The sequence below is a fragment of the Cricetulus griseus genome, chromosome 4 (assembly GCF_003668045.3).
Source record: "Cricetulus griseus strain 17A/GY chromosome 4, alternate assembly CriGri-PICRH-1.0, whole genome shotgun sequence".
Classification (NCBI taxonomy): Eukaryota; Metazoa; Chordata; class Mammalia; order Rodentia; family Cricetidae; genus Cricetulus; species Cricetulus griseus.
In genome coordinates this window covers 127,734,948-127,758,597 of record NC_048597.1, presented here as the reverse complement: position 1 = coordinate 127,758,597, position 23,650 = coordinate 127,734,948, and the positions used below count along the sequence as shown (strand labels likewise).

Here is a 23,650-nt window from a genome sequence, read left to right as displayed (position 1 = left end):
CTCTGTTCAAGTTCATCAGTTCCCCAGACTGTAGACTACAAGATTATGCCTTAATATATGTGAGTAAATTTACAATGGATTATAACCTGAATTAAACCCATAACTAGACCCAGGGAGATGACCTGGCAGAAGGTGCTTGCTTCCAAACCTGATAACCCAGATAACACATGATCCCAGAAGACTTCCATACATGCACTGTCGCACACGCGCGCGCGCACACACACACACACACACACACACACACCAGGCACTCATGCACCCTAAAATAAGCTCCTTTAAAAATTGCTTATAACCTTTTAAGTATTAGTAGCTCTCTATTATCTTAAAAATATGAATCTCAAACTGTTTTGGTTATAGTTATCATATTAGAAACTAGATCAGAGAAAACTTGAAAAACACCCAATTTATTAATTCACCGAAAAATAAGAATAGAAGCCATTTGCACAGCTCTGTGGGAAAGGATGTGGTTAGTATCTGCCAGTTCTAAATTCAAGCTCCAGTAATCTTCACCCACCAAAAAATAACAGTGAAAATAAGAATAATAGGTCCATTACATAGCAACAAAGGGGATTGTTTGGAAACTATAATTTAGAAAAAAATTGAGGAGAGTTTGTCTTATATTTGTGCAAATATCTGACTTAATTAAACACAGCTGGATTCTCATGTATAATCCAGAATTTCAGTTGCTATAGGTCATAGTGACTGAAAATCACAAAGAGAATCTGGGCACAGAAATATGTGGCTGGAAAGCAGAACAGTCTTACTTTTTTATTTATTTACATGTGAGGAGGTGTGCAAGAGCGTGTGTGTGTGTGTGTGTGTGTGTGTGTGTGTGTGTGTGTGTCTGTGTGTGTGTGTGTGTGTGTATGTGTGCATGTGTGTGTGGAGGTCAATGGCCAACCTTGGATGACATTCCCAGGTGTGGTTCACCTTGTTTTTGGAGGCAGGGTCTCTCACTGTCCTGGAAATTGCCAAGTATGCTAGACTAGCCAGTGAGCCCTAGGCTTCCCTAGACTTCCCAGTGCTGAGATTACTAGTGCACACCTATCATGCCCAGGTTTTGAGATGGGTTCTGAGGACTGAACTCAGCACTGTACTAACTGAGCTATCTCTCCAGCCCAGAATATCTTAGTGGTCCTCTAAATATGTCGTTAGCTGTTCTTTTATCATACTCTCAAGTTTCATGACAGAGCTTTTACAGAAGCATGTTACCATATGGAATCTGAAACTGTACCAAGCTTCTTATGCAGTTACATTAAAATCCACTGGTTCACCAGGTGGTTTGAATGACTTGTTTTGCCCATGCTTGATTTCATAATACTAATAATCTCTCATCATTTATAAAATATGGATTCACTGAGCTCTGCAAGCTGCAGGTATTGATACATTTTTGTTTGTTTTTATAGTTCATTTAGTTTAGCTTTTTTTTTTTTCATACTAATCCCAGTTCTCTCCCTCCGCTCTTCCCACTCCTCCTACCTTTCCCTCATCCCACCCCACATCTTCTCCTCAGAAAGGATAAGGCCTCCCATGGGGAGTCAACAAATTCTGTCCCATCACCACCTTTGAGGCAGGACCAGCACCTCTCCCCTGGCCCACCCTAGGGTCTAGGCTGATCGAGGTATCTCTGCATAGGAAATGGCTCCAAAAAGTCAGTTCATTCATTAGGGATAGCTTGATACATTTAATACAGTATTAAAAAATAAAACTTTTTACCATAGTATCACATCTGGTGAGTTTAGGTGTTGAGGTAATCAAGCTCATGCATGGCAAGACACACATTTTCTAAAACGTTTTTCTTCTCAAGGCTTTGCCATCGGCAGGAAATCCTGCTAGCCATTTTCCTTTAAGTGAGAGTCTGACTTTGTTCAGTTTTGTGAAGCTGTATGCTGAAATATCCAAGTTTGATGCCCACAGTTAGAGTGCCTAGCTGTTTACAAAAGTGGTTCACACTCCATCACAGGACTGCTTTTGCTGGACAAGCAGGAGAACTCTGTGCATTTTCTCCATTTTGAAACATAGATTAAATCATAATCCTTCAATAGTGGAGACATGACTGAACATAGCATTTTTTTCTGTTTCATCAAAGACTTTCTGGAGTAAACCAGCATCTTTTCTTGTGAGCACTGAGTGGTAAGGAATATAGTTATGGCAGGGACGGTGCATTCTATTCTATGATCTTTTTGAAGATTTGGTTTGTGCCCTTGTCCTGGGGTTCTCCTCCCATATATATTCCTGTAATTGGAACGTTTGGTCTTTCCACAGTGTCCCACATTTCCCACGAGTTCATTTCCTGTTGTCTTAAATTTTTTCGTATTCTTTGCTTATTTTCCCTAGAGCCTCGACTTTATCTTTGGGTCCTGGCATTCTACCTTTTGCTTGATTCATTCTACTTGTAAGGCTTTCTCTTAAAATTTCTTGCTGGTTTACTGGGTTTCTCAATTCCATTTTAATTTTAGCCTGAGTTATCTTTAATGTCTCTATCTCTTTGTTGAATTTTGTTTTCAAATCCTAGATTGTCTTTGTCATTTCCATCAGCCTTATGTTTGCATTTCTTGGGCATCACTCCAAAATTTATTCTCTTTATTTTCCTTCTTTAAATTTACTGACTCTTTGTGTCTTCCTTAAACTTTTCTTTGAATTCTTTGATGAAATTCATGATTGTTATTTTAAATTCTGTGTTTTGGGTATCTGGCCCTGCCATATTGTCTTTCTCCATTTAATATACTATTGGTATGTAGCCTTTATTATTTGGAAGGATGTTCCACCTATTCCTAAAGTCTCCAGGACTTTTCTCAAGAAGGCATGCTGAATTTGTCAAATGTCTTTTCAGCATCACTCTAGATGATTGTACTGGTTAATTTTATGTCAACTTGACACAGGCTGGAGTCATGTGACAGGAGAGAGCCTCAATAGAGAAAAATGCCTCCATAAGACTGAGCCCTAGACAAGCCTGTCAGGCATTTTCTTAATTAGTAATTGGTGGGGGAGAGCACAGGTCATTGTGGATGGAGTAATAACTGGGCTGGTGGTCCTGTGTTGTATAAGAAAGCAGGCTAAACAAGCCACAGAAAGCAAGCCAGTAAGCAACACCCCTCCATAGCCTCTGCATCAGCTTCAGTCTCCAAGTTCCTGTTCTGACTTCCTTCAATGACAAGCTATGAGGCTAAAGTGTAAGCTAAATAAATCCTTTCCTCCCCATCTTACTTTTGCTCATAGTGTTTTATCTTAGCAACAGAAACCCTAACTAAGATGGTTATGTGGTTTCTGTCCTTAATTTTAGGCATAATGATCTGTTACATTTATTGACTTAATATGTTGAATCAACCTTGCCTCTCTGGGATCCTATCTTTCCTTCCTCACAATGATGGATTGTAACCTGAACTGTGAGCTAAAACCAACCCTTTCTCCCCAGTTGTTTGTCAGGGTATTTTATCTCAGCATCAGAAACAGGAATCAAGACGGCCTAAAGGAGAACAGATTTGTTTTGGCTCATGGTTCTGATGGTTCAGTCCTTCATGATGGAGAACTTGTATTGAGCATTTGTATCATGGTGGCAGAAATACAGGATGGGGCCAGGACAAGATATAGCCCAAAGAAATGCTCCCAGTGATCTACTTCCTCCAACTAGGCCCCAACCTTACACCTTTTTACCAGCTCCAAATACTGCTATCATATTAATCCACTGGGGGTTATTAATCTACTCATTAGTCCACAGCTTTCAGGATCTGTTTCTGGACATGCCTGTAAAGACACAACCAGAGTATGCTACTCTAATCCTCGAGGCTACCTCAGCTGACAGTCACAATATGAGGAACCATTTCTGGACAGTAGTCATTCTAAGCATTGTTCCGACATCCTAGACTCACCTCAGTCTACACACACATGAACACACAGACAGACAGACAGACAGACAGACAGACAGACAGACAGACACACCACACACACACACACACACACACACACACACTTAGTAGAATTATTTCACATCATCTAAATATTGTGACTCCTCATTCTGACAAAATCCAGTGTAGTCTTTGACAGCCAGGATGAAGAGCAATATAGTATGATTATGAACTGTGAAAATAATTATTTCCTAATAATCACAAGGACTTACATTTGTGATTTTGCTGTTCTTTACTCCCATTTTTTCTTGAGGGTCGACCATTTAGGCTTTTCAATCCTGTACCAGTCTGTGTTGATTAATACTGATAGTCTGTGTTCTCCCTAGCCTGCACCTACTGCTTCAATGTTCGTATACTAAACCCATAATTATTTTTACTTAACTCAAAATAAATAAGATCATTACTATGATCTAAGCATTATTAAACTTTAAGCACTAAAAGACCATTTAACAAGGACTGGAGAACTGCATTAGGTATTCTAATTTTAAAAGAACACTACACACTTTCAAATAAAGGAAATCAACCAACTAATCAGCATGTACTAACCAAATTCTCCATTATTAATTGATGTAAGTATGTTTTAACAACACAGGAACTTAAAGTGCAGAAGTATACAAAGTATCAATGCTCTTGAAAGGAGCTCCCACCACTTGATGACTGATACAGAGAGTAAACAAGGATAACAGAGTGCTACATGACTAAATGTGGGCAACAGCTACACTGTAGCAAGATCCGGAAGGCCTGAGCTCTTGCCCCTTTTAACCGCTCAAAGACCTGGTTACTGGAGGAGGCGTGGGTCTTCCCATCTGGAAATGATAAACAACCATAAAAGCCCGTTTGCATTAATGTGGCATGGTTACACTGTGATATGGTCTGAATGGTAGAACCTTTTCAGAAACAAAATAAGCAGAACATTATAAATGCTTTCCCTGTTATTCTTGCTAATTTAAATAAGTTTTAGTGCTTTAAAAATAAATATTTTAGGGTAGCTAAATGGCTCAGTAGTTAGGTGCTTGCCACTAGGGCTGACCACCTGAGTTTGATCCCTGAGGCCTACTTGGAAAGAGAGAATAACTCCCCAAAGTTGTTCTCTGATTCCCACATTATACCCACCATAAAAATATAATAACAATAAATTGACAAATAATAACTTTCCTTAATTAATAAGCTGACAAATTATTAGGTTTTGGATTCTATGGCTAAAATGTTATAAAGCCAAGGCAGAATTATGTGCTATGTAACTTATCTTTTTACTATAGAATGACTTTAAATATGTTGAAGATTCTTTTCAGTGTTCTACATTTTTTGTTCTCTGTGAGTGATGCAGCCAGGAGATAGGGTGCTTCTGTGTGTTGTGGGGTGGTGGTGGTGGTGAGAGGTATGTGTGGGAGGGTAAGGTCCTGATTTCCAGACCAACTCTAGACTGCCACATGTGGGCCACAGCACATCCACTTGCTCTCATGTACACACCACAGACACATCCATAGGCAGGTGCATGCACACACACACACACACACACACACACACACACACACACACACACAGAGAGAGAGAGAGGGGGGGGAGGGATGGAGGGAGGGGGAGGGAGAGGGAGAAGGAGCGAGAACATGAGGATTACTTGATCTGGATGTACCATAGGTTTGTGTGGGATTGTGTGTGCACATGGAGCTAAAGGTAAACTTTGGGTGTCATTCCTCAGGAGCTATCCTTTTGAAGATTTGTTTATTTATTTTATGTGTATGAATGTTTGCCTGCAAAGTATGCATGTACACATGTGTGTGCCTGGTGCCCATGGAGGTCAAAGAGAGCATTAGATCCCCAAGAATTACAGTTACAGGTGGCAGTGATATGCCATACAGGAACTAGGAATCAAACCTAGGTCTTCTGAGAGAGCACCAAGTATTCTTATCCAGGAGGCCTCCTCTCCATCCCCTCCACTTTGTTGTTGTTTAGACAGAGTCTCTCACTAGACGAGCTCAACAAATAGCCAAGCTGGCTGGGTACTGAGCCTGAAAAGTCTGCTGTCTGAACATCCTCAGCACTGGGATTAGAGTGTGTGCCACCATGCTTGACTTTTTACCTGGTTGTGGAGCTCAACTGAGACAGCTCCTCAGCTCAGTGCTGTGTTTCAACTTTTCATAACTTTTGTTAGGGAGTTCCCAGGATCCTGACAGACCTTTCAAGTATTCCTGCCCAAGAATGACATCTCCTGAAACCACAATTTTCTCTGATAAAAGATGAACTATGTGATCCCCAATGTGCTAAGCTCATTTGTCACTGTCACAGCACACATGGGTGGGTTGATAGGTCAAGATGTTGCAAGCTAATGGCTGGCCCCTGGACTACTGCTGGCTTAATATCCTGCTTTTCCCTCACAAGGATTGCTTCCATATTCTCTAGCCATGGGGTTTATTCCCCAAAGAAGCATTCAAATAGGCAAAGGCCACAGCTGCAGGCCTCCTGAACAGTTCCTGTTGGCTCTTTGGGCTAATTCTTTCTAAGGCAAAGCATTTGAGTTCCCAGGTACACCCAGATTACCATTTCCCTACGAAGATCACAATGGCAACAGTTTTATGACTTTTCAGCAGTTACCTAAGTAGTAACAAGACCTTGGAGTTCAGTTCCATATGACAAAGTACGTTTCCTGATCAATCAATACAGGACATATTGGCCACTCCAATGGTGGCTTTACCTTGTGAAGGAGAGCAGAAGTCAAATTACCAAGGCATACTTATCACCCACCCATAACATTAGAAAAATCAATTTAAGTTACAGTTTGGACAGACACATATATTTAATAGGCAGAATTTAGTTAGCAAATGTTTTCAAAGAATTAATACACCAAGACATCTGGCCTTCAAAGTTTACATGTAAATGAGAACCTCTTATATTTGAATGATATTTGATTTTCTAGGAAAAGACAAGCAGGCACTACACAAGAATGCTGTAGGGAACAAGGAATTACTCAGTTCCATCGGCTCAATTAATAGTTATTTCTCTTCTGGACAAATCATGAAATATTGATTCCCAAGGCTATATGATAATGACAGTCTTCTTCACAAAAGTTGACAAGTATTTTCCCCAAAAGGATGTGCATTTTCTAATTTAGAAAACACAATAGTTGTATTTATTACAAATAATAACTTTAAAGTGAAACTGTTCCCTTATTCTACACCTTCCTACAGAAGGAAAGATGTATGTTACCATAGTATTTGTGCAACACTGGACCAGCAGGAAAACATTCTTTCATGAAGTAGCAATAACATCTCAACTTCATAAAGTACTTACATAGAAAAAATGAGATATGCTGTGAAGAAAACTCTAATGCCGCCTCAAGAAACTGTGAACTCAAAATTATACATTCAGGGCTGGAGAGATGGCTCAGAGGTTAAGAGCACTGACTGTTCTTCCAGAGGACCCGATTTCAATTCCCAGCAACCACATGGTGGCTCACAACCATCTGTAATGAGATCTGGTGCCCTCTTCTGGTGTGCAAGTGTGCATGCAGATAACTGTATAATAAATAAATAAATAAATAATTTTAAAATTAAAAAATTTATACATTCAAATTTCAGTCAGACTAACATTTCTGACAAGAAATAAAAATTTCCCTCCCTAGAGGACTATATGTTTTCTGAGAAATGCATGTAGGAAGTTCACAAGAATTCCACATTTAAACACTCTTCTGTTCTATACAGTAATATATTTGAGGGATTGGAGTTTTATCTGTTCTGTGGCCATTGTTAATAGGAATAAGCAAAATCTAATCATATATAAAACCCCAATGGGGGATGTTGGGATTAGAGTTCAGTTGCAGAGTGTTTGCCTTACATGTACAGTAATAGCTTTCAATATTTTATCAATTCATGCTTAGTAATAAAAACTATAAAACAAGAATAATAAATATTGTTAAAATAATCTTCAATCTCAGCATCTCCAATTAACCTTGTCAGTTTGGATATTCCTTCTTCTGTGTCTGTCTTTTTAAAAATTAAAACATCACATACTTAAAAGAAACCAGACTTTCCAATTCTAAAGTCTATTGTGGGTGCACCCTTACTGGCCTTCACTGATGGCAAGGTGGTCCAGCAGCTAGTCAAAGGGATCTGTCTCTTCTATGGGTGTGGGCAGAAGGAGGAACTAGAGGGGCAGGTTGTCAGCTGTCTTTTAAACAAGATAAGTGATCTGAAGATGACAAATTGTAGGGACCAGAAAATTCATTTTTATTAAACTTTAAATATTGTCATTGCTTCCACTATTTCAGAGACAATTCTGTTTAAACATAATCAAGAATAACACATCATCTAGTCAGTATTTTCTTTCTTTGCAAGAATACTACCAGAGATAAATAATACTTTTTTCTCAGGCCCTGGCCCCAGTCCTAATCTTGTTAGAGATTCTCAAGTTTACTGTCAATTTGAAGACCAGCACTGTCACCCCTTAATCAAGAGAAGGAGGAGTTGTCCAAACTAAAAATGCTCCGATCAAGTGCTACTCAAAGAAAGGCACCTTATTCTGGTGGAGTCAATGGTGCAGTGGCTGACGGGTAGCACTCTCGTGCTTTACTGAAGCCACATTGCTATTTTAGACCATAAAAATATGTTTTTAAATTTCCTTTTTTATGAGACTCCAAGTCAAAAAGCTGACTGTCCATTGCCATGGAGACAGTTCTATTTAAGGCACTCTATTAGTCCTTCCCTCACAGAAGACAGAAAAATGGTCAATAGAAAAGCATCTCTCCCCACGGTTTTGAATTAAGTAACTGCAATTGCTTCTTCAGCAGCTAACACCTGAGCATCTGGAGGTGTGGTAAGGAGCCATGTAATGAGTCTCCTCTTTCTTAAGATCAACAAACAACAGGCTCAAGTTTAGCACTAGAGACAACACAAGGAAAACACCCATTAAAACGAAATTAGAATCAACCAAACCGAATAAAATTAGTTATGATTGCTGCTGTAGATAAGATATAACTGACTGAAGCAATCTGTGCTTTTCAAAGAGCTGGCTTCCACTTAGTGGCATGTACATGCATGTGTGCATGAGCGTGTGTGTGTGTGTGTGTGTGTGTGTGTGTGTGTGTGTGTGTGTGTGTATCCATGTGCATGTAAGATACAGGTGTGTATCCTGGGCCTGTTCTTCATTTACAGACTTCCTAATGTCATCATCTGATACTTTGCCAAGGCAAGTAAGTGACCATAAATAAAAACACACCTATAACTTATATAAAGGCTTAATCTTCTCCAAGGACTCAAAATAATAAAGCAAATACATCAATCCTTGTTCTTTCTTTAGGATATGTGTCCTAGTTCTCTTTAAGGGAAAAATTATTTTCATTGTGAGTTTAAATGCCAGTCTTTGGACTCAGCAGTTAAGAGCACTTGCTACTCTTGCAGAGGAACCAAGATGGATTCCAAGCACCCACATGGCGGCTCACAACTATGGTTCCAGGAGATCTGACTCCCACTTCTAGACTCCTCCAGTATGGCACTGCCCACATGTGGGGCACATATAAATGCAGGCTAAACACCCATACACTGGTCTAGATTATTGGCCATGTGCTTCTATAACTAGATCAATTTAGAATCACCTCATGTTATACTTTAATCTTTCCAGAATGAACTTTTAAAAGGAAAATCAAGTTTCAGTGTGTGTTTGGGGGGCGGGGGAGGCAGTCAATCATAGTAATTTAGAAAAGGTATTTGTTCCTACCAAGACCTAGTTACTTCCTACAATTTGTTATTAGTGGCCAGGTAAGTTCTGTGAGTAACAGACATGCAGAGAACCAAACCTTGAGTGGTGCTAAAGAACTTGCATCCTATGCATTCACTGACTTCAAGAAGCAAGTCCTAGTGCTAGGGACTGAAGAGCTTACTACTTGTATGTAAATTTCTCTTAGAAATAACTGAAAGCTAATTATGCATTGTTTATATTCCAAAAAAAGGCAAGCATCTGCCTCTTAACCCAGCTTTTCCATGGACTTACATCTTTATCTTAGAACTCTTTCATCTGGAATTGTCTAATTTCCAATAGACTGCACAGTATACCTTTGTTTTAAAGTTTTACAGTTCTTGCCAAATAGTTAATTATCCATAAGTACTAAAGAGCATTAAATGACTATGAGGAAGGAAAGAAGGAGATGGGCTCCAGGCCTCTGCTATGGGTATGTAACATACACCCATCACAGAGAGGTAAGGAAAGTAAAATAGAACCACATAGATATTAGTGAATAATCAGTAAAGGAAGCAAGGTACAAATACATACATTTCATGTGTGTGTTTGCCTTTAAAAATTCAAAGCCATCCAGAAGTAAAATATTCCATTACATATGGCTGCTTATGTATCAACAAGTTGTTTTTTTTTTTAAACCAACAATTAGTTAGTGATTGTTTCACAACAGACTAAGAAATATCACCCATTGAAGTTCTATGTGGGCAAGAGCTTGTCAAAGTGCTTCCTCTGGATCTAAGTGCAGGGTTGTCAACTCTGCATTTAATGAGACCAAAGAGGCTTGAATTATGCACCCTGAACGGCTGTCACTGCTCTCAGTGTCAGTAGATTTCTAACATTCCATCCAGGTACTCTCACACATCTGTGACCCAGATAAACACTACCATATTATAGTCACTGATCAAATGCTTAGTTCCCCATTTTGAAAACTCATCCTCATCAGAAGTATGGAACACTTCTTTGAAGGATTACCTTATAGTGAATATCCCCCCTCGCTACATCCCTCAGGCCAACACTCATGCAGCCTGCATCAGGTGGTACCCTAGTCAGTTCTGGTAGATGTAGACATTTCACTTACATGTCACATTTCATGGGTGCTTTTGTCAATGTCTGGTAAAGGAAGGTAGGCAGGGAACTAAACCAAGAACAGAAAAAGACATAACCTTAGCACTATTTACTGTAGCTACATATATATGTTTCTAAGTATGAACCAAAGCCTAAAATATTACCCAGGCCATTGCAGAAAGTATGCAAACCTTCTTTTGAACTATAAAATGAGGGATATAACCATAACCTTGAAGACCTTTGCAAGACCCAAAGGTACACTACAAAATCACTGCTTAGGTAAAAATGATGATCTTCTCATTTTCTGTTCTTTGGTAACTAGCACAAAAAAGGATTTCATGTATGAAGGAATAAATTAATTAAAGATACATAGTATTTAATATAGATATTAACACACTTAATATTTTCTTGTCTGAGAATGTGAGGGCTATTTAAAATAAATAGTATTTGACACAGAAACATAGTGTTATTAAAAAATCTACAGTTTTACAAAGAAAGTGTTTCTACTTACCTAAGCATGTTTCCCTCATTTAAAGAGTGCCAACTAAAAAATAGGTTTTCAGCATAATCAAATGAAATTAATAGTTTACAGTAATTTCCTTTATGTATTATTGGGGATTAAATCCAGGACCTTGAACATGTTGGACAAGTAATCTGCTACTGATTCATATCCTGGCCAAGCTAAAATAATTTCCAAGTATAAACAACTTAGCCTAAATAATATTAGAACCTGTATCTTATATATACATTTGATATCTATATTATTACATAATACTAACAATGTATTTAAACATAATATATACCAGACAATGTATTTAAAACAACAAAACCACAATATAAATAGGTAGGCTACAACACAACTGAAAATTCACCAATTTCAAGCAATACACAGAAAAGTTTTCATGAGAAGTTAAATAATTTTCCTTGTGTGTATGTCCAAATCAGTACCCTTCTAAAATGTTAATTAAGATAGACAGTTTGTAAAGAAGCTGTTACTTGGCTCTCAGGACTTCCTTTCTTCTGGACACAATACCTAGTAGCCAGGTTTGCAGGCCCTGCAGACCTTAAATATCCACAGCAATCTACCACACAGTGGCATCTTAGGTGTTTCTGTGGGAACTCTTAGTTGTGGGATATTTGTACATTGTGTGAAAATGTATTGCTGTGATCGGTGTAATAAAAAGCTGACACAGTAATGTCCATGCTTAATCAGAGCTGTTTTTAATGATGTTGCTCAGAATGGTTTCCTCCCAGATGATGACTGAGAAACTAATTTAAAAAAAAAAAAATGGTGCCAAGTACCACAAGAGTAACAGAAAAAAAAAAAAAAAAAAGCTGACCAGCCAATAGCTAGGCAGGAGGTATAGGTGAGGCTTCAGGACAAAGAGAGAACTCTGGGAGGAGGGTGGAGTAGCCAACCAGCCAGCCAGCCAGAGGAAGCAGTATGAGCAGTATGGAGAGATAAGGCAACGAGCCCCGTGACAGAATGTAGATTAAAACAAGTGGGTTGATTTAAGTTATAAGGGCTAGTGGGACAAGCCTAAGCTAAGGCCGAGCTTTCATAATTAATAATATGTCTCTGTGTCATTATTTAGGAGCTCTGATCTACAACAGCATGTTCCAGGAATCCCTCTCTCCAAACAAAGCCAGTTAAAGGATGAAACTATGCTGATGACATAGCCCAGCAGCAGATGCACAGAACTGGAGTGGAGGGGGTTAGCAAGCAGGGGAGATCACCAATGCAGGCCTTCTTACCACCTTCAACTAATGCTCAGTTCAAATGCTGACCTGAATGATAGAAATAAGCATTCATGTCATTACTTATCTTCATAAAGCATTGTAAAGGAATTTACCAAAAGGTGAGGATATTTCTTGGGGGGAGAGGGGTCTTATTCAAGAAACATAATACCTGAAATATTTCTAAACAATCCTTTTTCAAAGATACTATAGCAGTACTGGGTGATACAGTGAGATTAAGTCATGACTGGTTGGTTGGCAGGAAGAGAGGTCAAGTATGCTGGGTAGTTTGAAAAAGACATTCTGAGATCAGGAAAAACTGGCTGCATAATTGAGGGTTTAAAAAGATAAAAGCAAAAACTAACAGGTGAAAACTGCAATAAGCACTTCAACTCTGTCTCCCATGTGCACAATCCTGGGTTCAACTGCCACTACAAGAGAGAAGAAAAAAAAAAAAAAAAAACAACCTAGATCTGTCTGAATCAATCTTGTGATTAATCATATTAACAGAGTATGACCCAGATTGTTAATAACCTCATTTAAAATCATTAAGAATGAAAAGAGTAAAAAACATCTAAATTTGAGATCACACCTGTTAATACTCTCTTGAGGCTCTAGGTTCCTATTTGATACAGTTAATTTTACTTAATAAGACTTGATAAGTTTTTCACATTAAGAAAACTGTGGAATACAGTCATTCAGTGTTTATATCTGTATACTGTGCCATACTATGGATCTCAAATTGGTTTCAAATCCTGTTTGCTTGTTGGTACTATGACCTATAGTCAGTTCCAAAAGCCCTGAGTCCCAGTTTCTTCATTGTTACAAAGTGGGATCTGGGTTCAGTGGGTAAAGTTCTTGCTGTGCAGTGCAAGCATGGGGTTCTGAGCCTGTATCCAGCATCCACGCAACAAACTGATCAGAAGACACCTGACTGACTCAAGGGCTGGGAGAGGGAGCAAAGAAAGGAGGATCCAGAGGCCTTGCTGGTGAGTTTCTGGGCCAGTGAGAGACCCTGGTTTCAAAAAATAAGGTGCAGAGCAATTGAGAAGATATCCAACGTCAACCTATGTCCTTCACACACATACACAGATAAACGCAACCACACATACATGTACATATAAACACACACACACACACACACACACACACACACACACACACACACACACACACGTGTGCAAAGGCAAGAGAGAGGGGGAGAGGGAGAGGGAGAGGGAGGGAGAGAGAGAGAGAGAGAGAAGAGAGGGGGGGGAGGGAGAGGGAGAGGGAGAAGAGAGAGAGAGAGAGAGAGAGAGAGAGAGAGAGAGAGAGAAAGAGAGAGGGAGAGGGAGAGGGAGAGGGTGAGGGAGAGGGAGAAGGAGATTCTTCAAGGGTTTACTGTGACAAATGTGAACATACATAGGACTCAATACCTAATAGGCACTGGCAATACAGGGAGGATATAATGAAAGCTGCCTTGTTATTGATATTATAAAACATACTCAAAACTGTGTCACAGTCTCAGATAAGTATAATGATCTAAAAATCCATTTTTAGTTACCCCTTTTGGGAGCTTCCTAAATATTGGACACATATGTGTAATTACAATGATGAAATTAATTTCTTCAACTGCCCTGCTTTAGCTGTTGTACAGGGAAAGGCAAAAATGAAATAAGATATCCAGATGCATTCCTCTATTACAACTTGTTGATTTGTAGAAAATAAAGTGAAAATATGTACCTTATACTGGTTAGGAAGTCACTGGTATAAGAAGCAATCCAGCCCTAAGCTAGGCATTTTTAAATGTTTGGTTGTGCTTATTTTTATGTGAACTTTATTCTTCAAGATGAATGAAGTAAAGCACCTGTCACAGCTTATCAGAAGTTTCAGTGGTGGAATGTGAGAGTTTTCAACCCACCATTGAGTTCCAAAGGACAAAATATCCTGCAATTTTCCTATCTGTAACATCTATGTCTTCTCCTTGGTGGCAACCAATATCCTGGCTTCCAGAGCAATGGATGAGTCATTTTTGGGTGGATCTTAAAGGTACAGGCTAGTTACGGGGTAGTCAGAGCCTACAAAACATTCTGTTTCATGGTTACTACAGGAGTGCTTGATGACCACAGTGCCTACAGCGGGCGTGGGAGCCTTGTAAAGGAAAGGGCTTGGAGGAGAAAGGAAAGGCCAAGCAAAACCCTTTATCAAATGGGAACCTCAGAGATACCTACAAAGCATTCTGGAAACTGAAGATATGCCCTTAGCTACTTGTCTAAAACAGTCATTCTTTGCAGACCACTGGCAAATTCTAAGGTGTACAACACAAGTTCACACCAAAGCAACAGCTGTCTTATATTTCTAAGCATGCCTAGCATCTGAGGCTGGTGTCGACACACTCTTTCAGTAGACATCCTTACTCTTTATGACAACACTATCCAAAGGCTAGTAGGATAGTTAAAACAGTCTTGTGACTACAAAAAAAAAAACAAAAAAACAAAAAAAAAAAAAACAATGAAATAGCAAAACAAATGGTCAAACAACAAGTACACTTTATTTTCCAATCATCTTTATTACTGTACTTCTGAAAATGTTCCTTATAATGACAGTAGAACCAAGCCAGAAAGAACATACACTGGATATATTTCAGAAATGGTGTGATTGTATTATATCAACTCTATTGTGCTGTATCCAATAAGAATATACTGTCAATACCTATGTGATTAAATAGAGTCTCATCATTTAAGAGAAAAAAGCAGAACAAAACAAAAACAAAAACAAAAACCCTTCATGAACCAGATCCCAAATAAAAAACCATCTGGTAAGGCAAAAATCCATGTAACTTGTTAGTGCTAAAGAAGTACGTGAAAGACAATTGATAAAGTAGCTGGACAGCCTAGCACCCAGGCAATAGCAGAAGAAAAAGGGTGGGAAGATTAATAGCAAATTATACTTTCTTTCTCATACCTATCACAATGTTATCTAAGATAGGTCAGATGATGCTAGCCACTTCCAGGTCTTAATTAATCACAGAGATTAAATAGATCCCTATCCTACCCTGGAGACCATAGGATAGGCAGCTGATTGCTGCTGAGCTTCCATACACTCGCACACTGCATCTGCATCCTTTCCTTGACACACACATACACAACTCTCATGTGAAGAAAGTAGCCAGGAGCCCTGACTGTAGAGTTGTGCTATGTCCCATCCACACCAGTGGTCTTGCTTTCCTTTGTCATATAATGCTTATTATCAGAGCGCTGGGTCAACACTTCTCTTTGGTCTGATTCTCCCTTTTCCCTCTACTGCTTCCATATGCCTCTGCTTCCAAGCCTTCCAAACTAATTCTGCTACTCAGGGTCTTCCTTTCCTTTTTAGCCAAACACCAATCAATTAGAGTATAATGGACACAGCCTTGGACCAAACCTTTCTTCACTTGCTTCACATAGCAGAGAGACTAGTTCTTCGGAACCAAAGTTTTGTCCTGTCCCCTAATTTCTACCACATAAAGGGATGCCCATGAATATCAGAAAAAGATCATCTGCAGTTGATCAAAGTCTTACCCTGCCAAGAGGGAAGCTTCCAGAACATCAGTAAAGAGGTGCCAGGGAATATCTACAAGCATCCCCACACAACAGAGGTGACTGGTTGGCCTCATCCGTATTTTCTGCCTATGATATCATGGCTTTCTTTTTATTTTCTCCATCGAATTTCTTCCAATTGTAGCATACTTTACTGTCTATAACTTCAGCACAACAGTTTTCAGATGTCCCACTCATGGAAGCCGTTCAACACTCAAAAACTATTGCAAATGCCAGAGAAGTTTTATTTATGTGTTGCTTGTAATTGTCAATAGTTGCTGTAATAGAAATTAAAGCTAGGGAAAGTTTAAATGTTTAATTCACCTAAAATAAAAGTCTATTACATGTTAACATGAATCACATATCTTTAGGGAACTTTATTTTCCACAACAAAACAGTGAGATTCACATTTACATTTTTGCAAATCTCTTCAATGCCTGCTTATCATAGACAGCTAGGTTTTCTACATTCATTCACTGTGATGTTTTGACTGAAGAATGTTTAAAGAAAATTAGATATGTGATTGAAAAAAAAGAAGACAATTATTAATACTTTTCTTTGACATCACATCAAAACTTGTAAATATACCTTCTGAAATCAAATACATGAACTTAACATTTTGTATTACATTAAGCCCACCTGTCCGTTTTGCATTTTGAATAGATATTTTCTCTATGCGATCTTAATAAATACTTCAAAAATGAGTAACATGATTCTGAAAATTCAAAGAAAACAACTGACAATATTAATTGTCATTATTAAGACAATCAACAGGCAAACCCAAAGGTTATACCTACTGTGATGTAACAATTTGGTTCTTGACTGAAAGGCAGCGGGAGTGGGGGAGGGGGAGGGGAGGGGGTGGGAGAAGCAGTTTTCACAAACTGGTTCATTGGGTTCTGTGTATCTTCCAAATGTTGGTGCTCATATGTGCTATCAAAAAATCACATCCATTAATATAATGTCTCTCCTTCACCTGACAAGGAAAGACTTTAAAAATTGAGACGCTTGCACCAGGTATGGTGGTGCACACCTTTAATCCCAGAACTAGGGAAGCTGAGGCAGGTTGATATCTCTGTGGGTTCCAAGCCAGCCTGGTCTACATACTTTGGCCAGCTATATAATGAGCCTGTCTCAAAAGCAAAACAAACAAATAAACAAAGACATAGATATTTTTTGGATTTCTAATTTAATGGAAACAAACATAATTTTACAAAAATTTGCTAATTTTAATATGTGTTTTCTTGAGTACTCAAATCTGAGGAAGCAAAGTCTGTTTGACAGAGCTCTTCTGAGTAAAATGGGTTATATGAAAAACTGGCTGATTAAGCTGGGTACTAAACTGCAACACACTTTTACACATGAGACAGGTAACTTGCTACACAGAGTTGCTGTGCACCTTCCCATTGCCTCACACATGTGAGAGATGAATCCTAGAGGGTAAAGATTCAAAACATGCTTCCTGCTTCTTCAGCAGCATTCTTAAATGAAACTCATCATTTCCCCCATGCTGAGTGGTGCCACTTCCTTGATTTATGCTAAAAGGGTCGCACAATTATGCCCACACTGCTTTTATACACAGTAAAAAAAAAGAAAAATAAGAACAGTTTTAAGGTTCTAGCCTCAAAAACAGTTGTTGACTATGTCTAGTATGTCCTAGATACACTCCCAGAATCCAGGGCCTGGTGTGAGGCATGACAGGCCCACAAGCATTCCAGAGTTGAGAGGTGCAGCTGACTCCCTGCTGCTCTTTCCCCTTTAGCTTTTGCAACCCAGGTAAAACCGGCTAACTTTTCTAATCCCAGGTCTAGGTCTCCTTGGAGAATTCCACAGAGGCTGAGTGTAGAATGGAGATATTCCCTGGCAGCCTCAGCATGGCCGGGAACACTAGATAAACAGTTCATCACAGCCACAAAGGCTAGCTTAAGGGTGCTTCTTATTAGCTGTACTGCAGAGACTCTGCCACCTAAACCTTCTCAGTGTTGAGAGAACCCTGGGATGATGCAAAGGCATTCCATAAACTAGCAAGGTCACTGTCTTCAAAGGAACAATCAGATGGTAAGATTAGGAAACTCCTGCTTCATAACTCTTCCCTGAACTGAATAACTAGATGGATGCTCTTGCTTTACCCTAGGCCTTCTCTGTTACACTAGCTTTAGCACAGGGTCTTTTCAAGCCAATACCAATTTCCTTTGACAAAGGCATTTAATTAAATTATCAGAAAATCCAAAAGCAATGTATCACATTACTCTTAAAAGGAGGATGAGTGTGAAGAGATGAGGATACAAATGGAAATGTGAAACCAAAAACATGCATAAGGGTTATTCTCAATAAAAATCATCATGACCTCTCTTTTATTAGCAATCATTAAAATTCCTATGAAAAGTGACTACAAAACAAATTACTCAGTGTGTATTAGTGGCTATAATCCTAACACACAAAGGAAAACACAGAGACTGAGCTTTTGATTCTTGTATAGTGTCATTTGAGGGTTTGCATAGTGCTTACATACACTCTCTAAGCCACAAAGCTACCACAAGACAGGTAGAAACCATGTGTGGTCTACAGGAAAAAAAAAAACTGGGTTTCAAGGAGGTTAGCTAACTTACCCCAAACTGAAAGACCAGTGCCAAAGATCAAACTGTAAGCATCTTATAAGTTATGGGAAGCAGCAGAAGCCATTTCAAAAACTAAATCTTACATTGAACTTGAACTATTAAGTTTTTAATACACAAAGCAACAATTTAAATAAGTATTTTGCTACAAATTAATAATTATTTATATTACTAAGTTGTGTATTAGTGTATATATATACATATATATGCACATGTATATCAATACTGTAATAAAAAGTTCTAATGTATATAACCACCACTATCATCACCATCATCAGCATCATTGCCATCATCATCATCATCCCAACTTGTAACAAGATAGTTATGATAGATTCAAATGTGTAAAAATTGTGGGTACATTCTTCATGTATCTATATTTTTAATTACATTAAAAATAATTGAACACATACTTAAATATTTAATCCAACTCAAGCATTTTAACATCCTAAAGCATCCTAGGACTTTATAGAGAGCACTTTGAAGAGAATTGCATCTAGGTTTGCTATCACAAACTCACTACTTGTTCTCTGCTTAGGTTACATAAGATAATATTAACTTAAAAACCACCTCCCAATCAAAAATATAAAACCCAACAAAGCTCACTAGCTAAAGGCAGAAGATGGCTGGCTACCTGTCCATCATGTAAGTAAATCTATCCCATTGAGTGAACTCCATAAAATTTCTAATACTGACCATTTTGATTAGATTAAGTGAGGCTCATATGGGTCAAACTAACATTTTTCATTTTATTTGATAGTCTCTTTGCTTATAAAAACATCAAGAAGTTGTAAAAATATCAAATTGCATAAGTGAGAAAATACAACAGCCACAATAAGATGTATTGCTAGAATTACTTATAGTCATATTAAAAAATCAGTGGCACACGCCTTTAATCACCGCACACGGGAGGCAGAGGCAGGCGGATCTCTGTGAGTTAGGGGCCAGCCTGGTCTACAGAGAGAGTGCCAGGATAGGCTCCAAAGCTATACAGAGAAACTCTGTCTTGAAAAAAAAAAAAAAGAGAGAACCTTCTCAGCATGGTGCTGCACACTTGTAATCTCAGCACTTGGAGAACTAAAGAAGGAGAATCAAGAGATCATGGTTAGCCTGAACTACATCGAGAATAGCCCAGGCTATACAGTGAGAGCCTATTTTGTTTTAAAGAAATTAAAATGTTAAATCTTTTAATTTATATCAAAAAATTTATTCACCTAATAGCACTAATAGTTCTACACTCAAAATATGTGTAGTATGCCACCTTACTTTTGAAGTGGCAGGTGAATGGATTGACAGTCACCTACCTTTCTTAATGTGCTTTGCTACTTCATGTTTGAAATTAAAGATCACATCTCTGTAGTTGTAACTGGAATTTCTTAAAGTAAAGTGCTTTACATTTCAAGTCTTGCTATGTTTCCAAATGTAAATAGTTTCCCCCTTACTAAAAAGCGCATTCAACTGTGTAATGACAGAGCAGGCAGACTTAGATGGCTCTGATGCCCTCTGCTCTTCTATGACCCATGTTACCAAATCAGAGACATCAACAATTTCCCTTTATTTTGCAAAAACAGTGAACCTAAACTGTAAAGACACTTCTAAGAATAAATGAGATTCTCATATAACATACAATTCCCTGTTCAGACTTAGTTAAAACAATTTATTTCCTTTGAAGGTTAATTCAGTTCCTTTTGAAGTTTCCTTAGAATTCATCATATATGTTGCATAAATTAGGTTGGTCACAGACAGAAAAAATGCCTTCTGCCATATGTAAGGGTAAAGGCATTCTCTCACCATTAATGACAGTTCTAATAGCAAAGGGCCACTGACATGGGTGTAGATGATGATGTTCATTCTTAAACTATGATCGACACTCAATTAAAACCCAAAGTGCTGTAACCCATTTGTCCATTACTGTACACCATTAAATGGACACAAGAAAATGTAAAGAATCAGGCTGTGAGAGCTGTAGATGATTACCTTTTGTTTTACATAGCCATACTTTATCAAAAAGTAAAACAGGTCATTATCAGAAGTAAATGTTTATTGTGGCAATTTTAGAATGATGAAGCATTTAACACTAGATACTGATTTCTTTCTAGAATCCTTAAGAATGGCAATCTTAAAAAGCTTCGAACGTTGCCAGGTCATGTCTTAACTGGCAAACAATTCTTTTCCTATCTAAACTCATTTCATGCTACTACATGAGTCAAAATTAAATACCTTGTAGCTACTATAAACTGGATACTGGCAAAGGTGGTCACCACAATTGTAAAATAGGAAAACTTGTATGTCCAGTTTGCAGAAACCTCTCTTTCTTCTAGTTATGGCTAGAAGTGGGGGTGGTCTTCCTAGGTAATCAGAAATACTAGTGCCTTAATAACTAGAAGAAAAACATAAATATGTCCTTAGTGCTAGTGTTATGGATCCATAATCAAAGCTCTTTCAAAAGAAAAATAAAAAGGTGTGAAGCCTAATATATGGATTCCAAGTATCCTATTAGCCAAACAAATTGCTATTAACTTTAAAAAATTATTAAAATTTTAATGTGCTTTGATTGAAACAGAATTGTACCACTTAAGCAAGTCAATTATAGCACCTTCCCCCAACATTCAGTTAAAGAAATACAATTTCCTTTCATTTTAACTGAGAGTAAATTGAATTAAACAGGTCTCGGTTGTTCCCCCCCTCCCCCCGCAAAGACAGTTTCAGCTTAAAAATTAAGAAACATTATTTTTTTAAAGCTAAATTCAGATGCCATATGGTCCAGCAGTGAAAGAGTTAACATTCAACTGAGCTGAACCAAGCTTCTGATCCATTACATTTCTCACAAGCTGCCCTACAATGAGCCGAGCAAGTATCAACTGTAATTTGATCCAGGAGTTTATGGGGAAAAAAATAACTGCACATACTCAACATGCACATTTAATAAAAATCTGTTTTAAGAGAAACATATCCAATAAACACAATTTAAGGCGTATTTAATTGTTTGATTAACTTCAAACCTGCAATACCTTTGCTTTCCTGACTCTCTCAAATAAAATAGGAGAAAGGAGGAAAAAAAAAAAAAAAACCAGCTCCACTGCAGGGGAAAGAGGCTTGAAAAACAACTTTGATTGGCACTTGGCCTGACCCACAGAGGAAGAAAAACAGTTTTTGGACAAAGAGCGCAAATATTTGAGCTTGCTTATTTATGTGCTTGCTTGCTTGTTTTTCTTAATACATAAAGAACAATCCTAAAGTGACCGTAGATAGGGAAACTGACAAAAACGGCACTGTATTCATTTTAGCTCTCAGATATGCACAGCTCAGCAATTTTAATTCATCGGTGCTGGGCAAACAGAAAGAAGCACCTCACCTAATGATCTCACTTCGTGCAATGTAAAAATAGAGTCTGGAGTAGAAACGGATTATATTATTCACTGAGGCTGTTCGGATCTGTTAAAAACTCTTCTGCGCCTACAGGGGCATTTTGTCATCCTTTCTTTCCCTTCATCCCCATCCCCCACGAAGCGATTAAGCTAAGTAAGCTAAACAATACTGGAGTAAACTTTCTATCAGTCATTCTGGAAGGCAATAAGCCGACCCTGGGTCGGATTTTCTGTATCCACACCGCGGTGGGGGGGATGATAGGGAGGGCGAACGAACCCACGTCCACTCCAGCCTCCACCTCCATCAACCCCAGCCGAAGGCTCTGGAAGATCCAACAGCGTTTCCCATGGGCATAAAGTTCAAGATGCCTTCACAGTGCCTTTCGGGAGCCACCAAGAGAATGTCGGGGGCGGAGTGGGGGGAGCCCGGGCACGGTAGGCCTGGCAGAAGCGACCCAGTCAAAGCAAACAGCCTCGGCGGAGAGGGAGCCAGGCTCCTGCAGACCAGACAGGCTGCAGTGATTTCAGGCCAGCCTCCATCCCCAGCCGAGCCGGTCCCTCCCTGCATCCCAGCATCCCTTCAGCCTCGGGGCAGAGCGGGCAGCAGCCCAGGGCCGGGCGCGGGGACCCCGCGGGAGGACCCTTCGCGTCTCGCCCCCCTGGGGCTCCGGCCGGACCCCGGCCATGGGGAGCGTCTGCCTTGCCGCCGGACGCGGCCGCGCCGTACCTTCCGCAGCACTTTCCGGCAGTTGGTGCAGAGCAGGTAGTTGGCCGAGGCCGCCGCGCTGCTGCCACCGCGGTTCATCGCGCCGACGCCGGGTTGTCACCGCGGCTGCTAGCGGAGGGCCGCTTCAACGTCCTCTTCTCAGGGGGTCGGGAGGCAGCTACAGCGCAGCGGCTGCCCGCGCGAGCTCGGCGGGGACCGCGGCCGTGGCGCTCACCGGCCCGTTGTTTCTCCCCCGCCCCCATCGCCAGACCCCCGCCCCGCCAGCCAGGACGAGCAGCCGCGCCGCCTCAGCGCCTCAGTGCAGCCCCGCCCCCGCGGCCCGCCGCCTTCAGGGCTGCCGCGCCGGGAGCCGCCCCCTCCCGCCAATCAGACCGTGCCGGCCACGCCCCCTTCCGCACCCGTAGCCAATGAGTGGCGTCGGCCAATCGCGGGAGGCGAGAACACCTCGAATCTCCGGGCAAGTTAAGTTTATCTCCGAGGCTCAGGGCTGAAGGGTGACCGCGGGTTAGTGAGGTGGGGAGGGGAGGTGTGGGGGGGGGTAGGAGGGACTCTCCAGTTGGCCAATGAGAAGCGGAAGGTGTGATGTATGCAAATGAACCCGGGACTCTGGCGCCACCCTCAGGACAAACCACGCCCCCTCGGCGAGGGAGGTCGGGGCAGAATGGAGTGAGATTAAATAGCTGGAAGCTAGAGCTCGCTAGAGGATCTGAGACCGAGCTAAACATTTCCTGATCTCGCGGGGCCGCGGGGGGGGGGGGGGGGCGGGGGGGCGGGGGCGGAGCGGGGGCGAGCCGGGTGGACGCTAGAATGTTCCTTCCTCTGGGACAGTGGTTCGGCTTTCTCTCGGTCGAATCTAAGAATAGCTATGAGGAAGACTGCGGTCTTGCACCTCTTTGCACTCAGAGATCTCAAAGAACTTCATGCTTTCCTCTGTGAGTCTTGTGTGAAAGAC

General features: G+C 40.0%; 1 protein-coding gene across 1 annotated transcript in view; it reads right to left on the bottom strand.

Moving 5' to 3' along the window:
- The window catches only part of Sesn3 (sestrin 3), a 58,133-nt gene extending 35,357 nt beyond the window's left edge, over window positions 1-22,776 (bottom strand). Inside the window, exon 1 of the mRNA XM_027415132.2 lies at window positions 22,699-22,776. Coding sequence (XP_027270933.1) covers window positions 22,699-22,776 — 78 coding nt within the window. The remainder of the gene's footprint in view (window positions 1-22,698) is intronic.
- Window positions 22,777-23,650: the final 874 nt, after the last annotated feature.